Source organism: Malania oleifera, chromosome 1 (assembly GCF_029873635.1).
Source record: "Malania oleifera isolate guangnan ecotype guangnan chromosome 1, ASM2987363v1, whole genome shotgun sequence".
Taxonomy (NCBI): domain Eukaryota; kingdom Viridiplantae; phylum Streptophyta; class Magnoliopsida; order Santalales; family Ximeniaceae; genus Malania; species Malania oleifera.
The window spans coordinates 41,621,947-41,632,736 of record NC_080417.1 but is presented as its reverse complement, the minus strand read 5'-3'; the positions used below and the strand labels follow the sequence as shown (position 1 = coordinate 41,632,736).

At 37.4% G+C, this 10,790-nt stretch overlaps 2 protein-coding genes across 2 annotated transcripts; both read right to left on the bottom strand.

The window, feature by feature from the left end:
- Window positions 1-4,916: 4,916 nt before the first annotated feature.
- On the bottom strand, window positions 4,917-6,058 carry LOC131159088 (uncharacterized). Its single transcript, XM_058113862.1, has 3 exons — window positions 5,872-6,058; window positions 5,258-5,757; window positions 4,917-5,186 (listed from the first exon to the last, which is right to left on the bottom strand). The coding sequence occupies exons 1-3, from the start codon at window positions 6,056-6,058 to the stop codon at window positions 4,917-4,919; spliced, it is 957 nt and encodes a 318-aa protein (XP_057969845.1).
- Window positions 6,059-7,661: 1,603 nt separating this feature from the next.
- On the bottom strand, window positions 7,662-9,309 carry LOC131157749 (glyoxylase I 4-like). The gene is made up of 3 exons (XM_058112110.1): window positions 8,911-9,309; window positions 8,348-8,462; window positions 7,662-8,234 (listed from the first exon to the last, which is right to left on the bottom strand). Exons 1-3 carry the CDS (start codon window positions 9,156-9,158, stop codon window positions 7,941-7,943), a joined length of 657 nt encoding a protein of 218 aa, XP_057968093.1. The 5' UTR covers window positions 9,159-9,309; the 3' UTR covers window positions 7,662-7,940.
- Window positions 9,310-10,790: the final 1,481 nt, after the last annotated feature.

Below are 10,790 nucleotides of genomic sequence, written 5' to 3'. Positions count from 1 at the left end.
TTTGGAGAAATATTTTATTTAGGGTTTAAATCTTTTGAAGTCTTCATCATACATATTATGTTCAAAGATTGAGAAAATATTTTGAGAAACACACCCTTACTCTACTGAGCATACATTTCATATCATACAAAAGTGTTTGCATTTGAGCTTAAATGTGTACATTTTTGCTTATATTTAGAAGCACTATATTATGCACAAAAATGAATTTTATTGCAGTTGCTGGGTCCAGCCCATTAATTAAACTGGAGAGTCTCAGCCCCATAAATGAGACCAATTCGGTTCAACCCGAAAATTGAACTGGTGAGTCTCAGCCCCGTAAGTGAGACTAGTTCAGCTCATCCTAGTAATTGAGTTGGGGTTTTCCACTCCCCCTAAGGAGAGGATGTAACCTGGATAAGTGAGTAGGTTTAGTGGAATCCATGGGAGGTATGGCCAAGGCAAGGACGTAGGTTAGTTTGGCTAAACCTCGATAACAAATCTTATGTCTCTCTCTTCCTATCTTATTTAAATTACTACACTTTAAATTTAGTATGTGTATGCCTATTTATTTATTGTTATATTTAGTTGCATGCACATATTTACTTTGAATGAGATACGCATGTATGCATGACCAAATAGCTTAATCTTTTTACATACACACGTTTAATATTGAATGGCATATGATATATGGTAAATTGGTGAAACATTTAAATTAGTCAAAAAGTTTTAAATCTCCAATTCACCCCCTCCTCTTGTGATCACACCATTTCCAACACTTCTTGCCAAATCAAGGAGTACGAGAGGAACTATCCTACGCATAATTTGGAACTAGCAGCTATTGTTTTTGCATTAAAGATCTGAAGGCACTATCTATACAGTGAAAGGTACGAGATCTTTACGGATCATAAGAGCCTCAAATACTTCTTCACCAAGAAGGAGTTGAATATGAGGCAATGCAGATGGTTCGAGCTAATTAAAGACTACGACTACACCATTAGTTACCACCTAGGAAAAGCTAATGTGGTAGCTGATGCATTAATTCGTAAGTTAGTGGACGCGGTGGTTTCAGAGATTGTTGTTAAGCATCAAATCATGATGGATCTAGAGAGGTTGGGAGTGGAGTTGGTGGACAAGGATGCGCTGGCATTCATTGCCATTATAGTTATTCGGCCAACTTTGCAAGAGAGAATTAAAACTGCTCAGAATAAGAAGCAGAGCTGATAGAGGTTATGGAAGGGGTTTAGAATGGTATAAAGCTAGATTTCAATATCTCAAGCAATGGAGTATTGAGATTTCACACCAGGATTTGTGTACTGAATGAGGCCAATATTAAGCGAGTCATTCTAGAGGAAGCACATCGTTCGCTCTACACAGTACATCCAGAAAGTACAAATATGTATAGGGATCTGAAGGAATCTTTCTAATGGTCTAACATGAAAAGAGAGATCACCTGTTTCATAGAGTAGTGACTGACATGTCAGAAAGTTAAGGCAAAACACCAGAGGCCAGTAGGACCACTTCAACCACTAAACATTCCTAAGTGGAAGTGGGAGCACATCTCGATGGATTTTGTGTCAGGGTTGCCTATAGCGGGGCATGGACAGAATGCCATCTAGTTTATAGTGGATAAGTTGATGAAAACTGCACACTTTATTCCCATAAGAGTTAGCTATTCCATGAATAGGCTGACAGAGCTATATGAGCAGAAGATTGTACGACTCCACAGCATCCTAGTTTCTATTGTTTCAGATCGAGACCCACGATTTACTTCTTGATTCTGGAAGAGTTTGCAAGATGCCTTGGGATCGCATCTCACATTTAGTCAATCATTTCACTTGCAGATGGATGGACAATCCGAGAGGACTATTCAGACACTAGAGGATATGTTGCGGGCGTGTGTATTGGATTTTGGGGACAGTTGGATTCAATATCTACCGCTCGTAGAATTTTTGTATAATAACAGTTACTAGGTTAGTATAGAAATGGCACCATATAAGGCTTTGTATGGTTGCCGCTGTTGATCTCCGTTGTACTGTGATGAAGTAGGCAAGTGGTAGATTTTGGGACCAGAATTGATTTAGCAGACCTCTACAATGGTCGAGCTTATCAGGGAAAGATTCAAAGCAGCATAGAGTTAGCAAAAAAGTTATGCAGATACTCGCCGACGAGAGTTAGAATTCAAGGTTGGAGATATGATATTCCTAAAGATCTTCCCGATGAAAGGGGTGATGAGGTTTGGGAAAAATGGGAAGTTAAGCCCTCGGTACATTGGGTGATTTGAGATCCTAGAAAGGATAGGTCCAGTTGCTTATCGAGTGGCGTTACTACCAGCACTATCTAGAGTTCATGACGTGTTTTATGTGTCAGTACTAAGGAAGTACGTGTCAGACCCTTTGCATGTACTAAGTTATGAACCTATGGGGATTGGTGATGCTTTAGTATTTGAGGAGGTACCGGTTCAGATTCTGGATCAAAAGGTACAGAAACTACGTACTAAGGAGATACCATTAGTGAAAGTATTATGGTGTAACCACGCAATGGAGGAAGCCTCATGTGAGTTAGAGTTAGAGATACGTCAGAAGTATCCTCAATTATTCAGAGATACACAGAGTTAGGCAGGTAAGCATAATGGTATGTAAGTAAGAACGTATGTATGTATGCTTTATAGAGTAGGCTTGTTCTGGTGCAGAGTATGTATAGTCTCCTGGAGGGTTTTGTATGGATATTGTAACCTCCTGAGACATTATGTTGTAACCACGGTATTCCTTTGCCATAAGTGAGGGTAGGTAATAAATTTGAGTCGGAGCCACTATGTGGGTGGCTACCGACTCTTCAGTAGATTTGAGTCGTAAATGTAGAGCATGCTTAGTAATAGTTGGAAAATTTCGAGGATGAAATTTTTATAAGGATGGAAATTGTAGGAACTTGAACCCGAAAAATAAAAGAAAATGAATATGAAAGAGAGAAATAAAGGAAAATAAAAGAAAAAGAAGGAATTTGGAAAGTGGGGACTGAAATCAGCGATGGTTTTGTGAGCCGGAAGAAAATCGGCCATGGTTTTGGGTTAACCGAGCCAGTCAACCACAAAATTGAAGACGATTTGTTGGATACAGGGGAAACCGGCGCTGATTTTCCTCTGCGCCTGCTCACCTATAAATAGATTTGAGCTCAATTTTTTTTTAAAGAATTTCAATTCTCTCTCTTCTCTCTCCTAGGGTTTCAAAACTATATCACCATAAAACTCTTCTTAGCTCTCCCTTACTTCCCAGTTGTCTCTCTCATTCACCGTCTAGAAAATACACGTGTTTTCACCGGTTGGAAGTTTTAGGGTTTTGCCGTTTCGAATTGTTTGGGTTCGTTTTTCAGGAAATATGTAAGAGGATTTATGTACATCAGTTATTTTTTAAATCTAAAGCAGTAGAACTGTACATTATGATATTATGAAAGATATGACTGCTTATTTGAAAATTTTCACTTAATGGAATTACCGATTTTTCGATTTTACGGTTTTCGTATAAACTACGGTTTTGGGGTATGACCTCCATTTTTCCAAAAACTCATTTCTTTGAATTAAATCTAAAGTAGGAGGTGCTTGAAACCCTTTTTTTCAATTTAAATTATATTTTTTGAACCATATGCTATATTAATGTTTTTTAAACCAAATGAGTGTGACATGAGATGTTAAATTGAAATATACTGAACTGGGAAATATAATTATGAGATATGGGAACTGGAGTTCCAATTTGTTATCAGGAAATGTAGAAAAGAGATGCTGGTTAAATACCGAAATATGTATGTACCAAGGTTAAACTAAGAGCTATGTGTGTCAGTTTATACCAATGAATGAAAGAATGAATGAATCAATGAATTGTGAAAAATACTGGAATTGCTTAAATGCTTTTTGAATGAAAACAAGTTATTGTGCTTTTGATATAAATTGTATATATGATATATGAACCGCTTGAGAAAGCTTTTTACCAGGAAAACACGGTATCGTTGCTAGCATAAGGTATAGTGCAGCCACACGTTATTCTTGAGTGTGGGTATTGAACTAGTCGACTTGGTAAGAAGGGCCACTAGTTGATCTCGAACCAAGGTGGTGTGGGCCAAGTCAAACTGAAGCAAGTAGCGTGACTAGCTAGGTGACCCCGGGTCTAGATCAGAGCATTATAAATGCTCAACTCATGCCATGGGAGAAGTAAATGGTGTAGTTATGATGTTTCAAAACTGAGATGAGTTCATTATGCATATACATGATTTAAAAATAAAATGGTCAAAGTTATAGCTTTGAGTACCGAGCCAAGGGATCGTACAGTGTATGAGCTTGTACCCTACCCCAACCTTGGGGACTCTCACTTGTAATGAGTCGAATTATTTTATGCAGGAATTATGTATATATATCTTCTATATTATGGGTTTGTGAGTGATATAAATATCTACTTGTTTTCTACTAAAATAAACTCATGTTGTCACACATTGATATAATATGATCTACCTTATTGAGAAGTGTCTCACCCCAATATACAAATCTTGTTCCAGGTCCTACAAGAAATCAGTCCTAGACTTCTAGAAGAATTTTGAAGCCTATTATTTTTTATGTACTAGGTTTTGGCCAAGATATCTTTTGGGGTTTGTAATAGCAGGTTATGCTTTTAGTTATGTATGGATGTATGTGAGGAAATAGTTAGAGACTCTGGTAAGTTTTATTAGATGATGTATGTTTATGTTTTCCATTGTGTATGAATGTGAAGTTAAAATTGAAACACTACATTTCCCTTATTTGGGTGCGCGCGCGCGCGCGGGGGGGGGGGGGTATATGTATGGTATCAGAGATATGAATGTTATGTAGGTATAGTAGCACTTTGGGCCCATCTAGAGGGTTAGGGCGTTATAGGAGATCAGGTTTTTGTGAATATTAGGAACACAAAAAGTATTGGTCAATTTAAAGGCTTTGAGGGAAAGGGAATAGACATAAAGCGAACATGTATCACTCGCAAACCTAAGCCATCGCCAATGACGACCCCATTCGTGCCATCATACTCCAAGTGAACAAAGAGATTGGCAAGATTGAAGGTGATGTTGTTAGAAGCAGCGGAATCCAAAAGCCACTTTTTGTCAGTGGATGCATTTGTAGCAGCACAATTAACAGACTTCACTCCTGAAGTCGAGTAACAAGTCTTGGTCGAGTGGCCGACTTTGTCACACAACTGAAAAATGATTTGGGGCTTACCAAACTGCTCCTTACGATTATTACGACCAGAGTTGGAGCAACACTAACCAAAGGAACCAGCACTAGAATGTTGGCTGCAGTTGAAAATGGAAGTGAAAGTGCGGTGCCGAGTGGAGCTTGCAGTGCAACCAGGACAACATTGGATGCGTCAACAAATCGTAAGTAACTTTCATGGCCAGCCAACATATCATGAAGCTCCTCAAATCTAAGAGAAGTCTCACGTGCTCGAATAGGCGCTGCAATCTCACGGTACTTAGGGCCAACACCATTGAGGTCATACAATTTAATGTCATCCGTTGAGACAGAAGAGTCAATCATACCAAGTTCATCAACTAAAACCTTGATGGCTTGGAGATACTCCGAGACTGAGCGGGAATTTTGCTGAATGAGAGTCAACTCCTCCTTAAGTTGCATAACACTAGTGCGTGAACTATTGGCGTACAATTGTTGCAACTTGGACCAAGCATCATGAGCAGTGGTGGAAGCGGCAATGAGTGACAAGACCAGCTTGGAGACAAATGCAAGGATGGCGAGGAGAATCGACTTATCTTGTCAAAGCCAATGCCTAAAATTCGGAGTGGAGACACCTATAGAAGATGAACCGGAAGAGGGGGTGTTGCGAGAAATGAGAGAAATGGTTTGTGACAGACAAACAGTTGTACCATCAAGATAGCCCTGAAAGTCATAGCCAATGAGCATTGATGTCAGTTTGGCACGCCAAGAAGGGAAGTTGGAAAGGGTAAGCTTCAAGGGAAGCTGGGAGCCGACATTGATGGCAATAAGAGAAGAGTTGCCACTGCCGAGAGTGTCAAGGGTGGTGACAACAACGGATTCAAAAGAAACGACCATTAGGAAAGAGGAAAAAAAAAAGGCTCATTAGAGAAAGAGATCTGATATCATATAGAAAATGCAAGACATTTTCATTGACGCAGAGGTGTCCTATATATAGGACTTGTACAAGGTATAGTTGTTACAAATTCAAATTTAAATACTAAATCAAAGAGATTCTAGACTATCAAATAAAAACAAATATTTAAGTAATACAATTTGAAGAATCTCATTTCGCCACATACAATCGGATATTCACAAATCTTCAACCGTTAGAATTCTTAGTAGTTCAGCAACAGGAGAAATTGTCAACGATTTTAGTGCAACCGTCAACGGTTTTAGTGAAACCGTTGACGGTTTAGTCACAATAACCATCTTGTTTTAATCCGTTGAAACAATCGATGAATGATTTATCAAAACCATCGACGGTTTGCTGGAAAACTAAGTAATTTCCTTAATAGGGTTCAAGCTGACCTAGTCATAAATCAGTTACTATACTTCAAGTCAAAACCTAGTTTAAATGGCGAAGATCACTTTCGAGTATTAATCTATTTTGTGACCTTTACTCTCATCCTATTTTTCAAAATTGATTTATGGTATAACTTTGTAAGGCCAAATAGTTTGTATTTAAACACCTAGCACTTGAGCATGCACACTTCTACGACTAAGACCTTCTATTTGAAACAAAAAATTTCAGATTTAATAATTATTAAATTTTAGATAGCAAGCCTTAAGAAATTACTAATAAATCTTTGAATAGTCGTGCCTGTTTGAAAGGATTTTATTTGTAACTCTTTATATATACAAATAAGATGTCTTAATAATAAGTTTAATGAAATGAAAATTCATTTTACTCTGGCTTTCTTACTTCCGTCGTAGTCAAATATGCACTGTTTCTACGCAAGTTCTAAGAAGTCTTCAGGTTTCCTGCTAGTAGATTTCCAGTGTGGTTTTATTGTATCTTAAAGATAGTAGTTTGTATAATTTTTCTGTAGCAAATTGATCATTCAATATACTGGGGCAAATATCAACTAGTAAAATTCTTGAAATTAGCTCTCCTGACACCCTGTAGCTCTAACAGATCCAACCAAGAAAAGAATGAGATAGACATTAATTATCAAATAGAAACCTCAAATTATGGATGAAAGCCAAGTTCAAACATTTTCTTTTTTATAACATGGATTGATTTCGATCAGTTTCTGATTAGTTCTTATTGCACTTAACTTGCTTGCGGTATTTCTGGGTAACAAAATTGGAAGTTGTTGATGCTGTATTCTTCTACATTTGTCTTTGTGTATGTTATTTATTTACTTTTCCTGTACACAATGGTGTCAAGGCCCTTTAGGCATTCAATTAAATGGAATAATTGATCTGTCCCACTCTCCTTCTCCACTAAAATATCAAGTTCTTACCTTAATTAGAAATCATATTGGAATAGAAACATTTTCTGCTGCATTAACGTTTTAGCAGCTCAGGCACCATTGCTTTTTCCCTTACACCTGTCCAAAGCTTAATTGATTTAGTTGCATATTTTCTACTACATCTTTGATATCTGGCTTCATGCTTTTCCAGAAATGAAACATGAACAAAAATTTCAAGATTGGATAAGGCTGGTTTGCATCAGTTAAGAAACTATACACGAAGTTTTATTCATGATTTCCCACAACTTTAGGGCATGTAACACCTAGAGTACATTTCATTTAATGTGAAAAAACCTCAACAGCAGTACCGACCCTCATCCAAATAATACACATCTTTGACAGGCAAATAATACACTTAAAACAAGAAAATTTAAGACCATTAAAAGTGCACTTGCAACTCAGAACCTTTTTTGTGCAAGCTAGGCAGCGCCTTTCTTTTGAACTGAATTACCTGGTTCATTCAGCCCTTTCTCACAACTTAATTAAAATGAGAAGTTCATCATATCCATGCTCAAGCTCTCCATCATCAGAGTCTCCATGAACCCACATTTGTTATATGCCATCCTCTTAAAACTTGTCCCCGTCCCAGGCTTGAATGCGCAGGACGAGATGGGGATGACTGGAATGTTCTCGCAGTTGCAAAGCTCGATCATATAACCATCTGGGTCATGGAAGAACACTTGATCCACAGTGTTTCCTTCGTCCTTGACCACTGCTGTCACATACTTGATCCCCATTTCTTGCAGCCTCTTTTTCACAAGCCCAACATCAGTGCACTGCCAAAGAAAAAAACACACACACACACACAATTTAGGAAATCTTTATATAAACAAGTATTAGACAGCTCTAAGAAATTATTGTTTCGTCCAATTAAACATATTTTTCTTACTTGGAAGGAGATATGGTTATCCTTTGGATTAATGGGTCTGGATTGATGAATGGTATATGAGTCATCGTCAGATGGATTCTCCAACAAGTGTATCCCAAAGCCATAGTTGAACAACCTTCACAAAATAGCATATATATATATATATATATATATATATATATATATATATATATATATATTTCAGTCGTGCACTTACTATTTTGTTGTTGACAAAATCCTGGATCTAAATACTTTTAATAATTAATGACAGCCGGAGAAAGCAAGCTATAGTAATGTATTTATGCCCCAACCTGTGGGTTCATTGCTATAGCATTTTGAATTTGATCCAATTCATGTCCATGTCATTGGATGAATTGGATGCCGCAACAAGCAGTGGAGCTAAAAGGGTGCAAAAAAAGGGTGACATTTTGCACTTCTCTTATAATTAATAAAAGTAAACTTTGCCTTAATCCCATGTTATGTGCTATAGTTTTAATTTATGTAAAAGAAACGGGTTGAGAGAGAGAGAGAGAGAGAGAGAGAGAGAGAGAGAGAAGGGGGGGGGGGGATAGAGAGAAACTGACCAAGCTCCATTGAAATCGAAAGAAGATGGGCGTTTGATGAGGCAAAAGCCCAACACATCTTCGTAGAACCGCAGAGAGTCCCACACAGATCTGCACAACAAGGAGACATGATTCAAAGAGAGCAGAGGCAGTGCCTGATCATAGCTCCCAACTTCCTCTATCTCCATTTCTATCTGTCGATTATCACTCTCAGTCTCAGAGTCTCTCTCACTTAGCCTCTTATTCCTCTTCAATTTTCGCTTGTGCATATGAACTACATTACACCTGGTGGCCTTTTTATAGAGCAGGCTATCTTAATATCTCACTGTTTCGTTTCAAATTTACGTAAAAATGATTGATCTAGTGATACTGAGCGACAATGAATGAGGAACTTTCCTGGCGGATTCTCGCCCTTCAATCAGACATGCAAATGTAGTCCTTGTCATATATAGTTGATCTGAATCTGACAATATCACCACGGTAGGCATGCAGTTGCTTGGTTATCATTAGTCTCATCCATGGTTTTAAATCGCGGTAGCGGGTAGCGTAACATAATGGTAATAGGTGTAATGGGAAGCGGGAGTAGTAGATGTTATATAACAGGTAGAAGGTGTAACGGCCGTGAATTTTTTTGAAGCACGCACAAACTTGTGTATATTAGTGTACTTGCACGTTTTAAACTTTTAGTCATTCTTAGAGTTTTAGTGTATTTTGGACCCTTTAACTCAAGTAATTAAGTTATTTGGTAAGGGTAACAAGTTTACATTTGTTTTAAATAACTATTGATAGAAAATTACGCGTGTGTGTGTGTGTAAGCGCGTATTTACACTTCTCATTGTTCTTATCTGTGATAAATTCTTATGTGTGTTAAATTAATTAATAAAACAAAATACATTATACACTCCACTAATACACTCAATTAATCTATTAGACATATAAGACATATGAATAATACAAATATAAAATAGTCAGAAAAGAAAGAAGGTTGAAGTTGAAAAGTAAAAACATAAATATCACAACACTAATATTATCAAAAATATATGTTTTCCTAACAAGTATTTTGAAATTGTTAATTAATGCATCTGTTGTGAGTATTTAAAGAAATAGTAAATTTTGTATCATTGTCATCTTCATCATAATCTTTTCCTCCTCTTGCCACTTGGTATATTGAGAATGATATATAAAAGAGGGAGAAAAAGTGAGTAGAAAAGGCAAAAAATAAAAATATTTGTTTTGGTGTAACAGTCCAATAGCGGTTACGTAACGGTCGCGGTAACGGTTGCTACGGCCATGATTTTTCTTCCCACCAATTTCGCGGTGTGTAACGGTATTGGTAATCCAAAAAACCGTTATGTAATGGTCGCAACCTTTTATGTAAAACCATGGGACTCTCATCTACTCCTGCAGTTCAATTTACAGACTTCTTACAAGTAGAACTAGGATCTGCTCGATCATCTGAATTAGAGTAAAAAATAAAAGCCAAGTTAAACCAGTAAATGGGTCACAGATTTCTCTATCGTTTAAATTTTGTTGGTTTGCTCACAGTGGGATGTACGTCCGAAGGTCGTTCCAAAACTTGAGAAACTTCTCTGATATTTCCTCTAGCTATCTGGTCACAAGATGACATTCTCCAGCTTCATTTAATTTGCATCTGGTAGGATTGACAGTAATTAGTTAGCTTAACAGGAAAAGACTAACTGCACAGGACAATTAATATTCGTGTTATAGCGTGAATCTAATGGCATGGGTTGATGAATTAACTTCAAATTTCATGATCAAACCTTGATTGCCACAAATTAACTAGTTCGGTCATTTGTTGGTTTCAAGAGTTTCAACCATGCCTGCATGTGCGTAATCTTTTTCCCTTTCCCTTATTGGTTCGCCTTTCGGCTGCCATAACT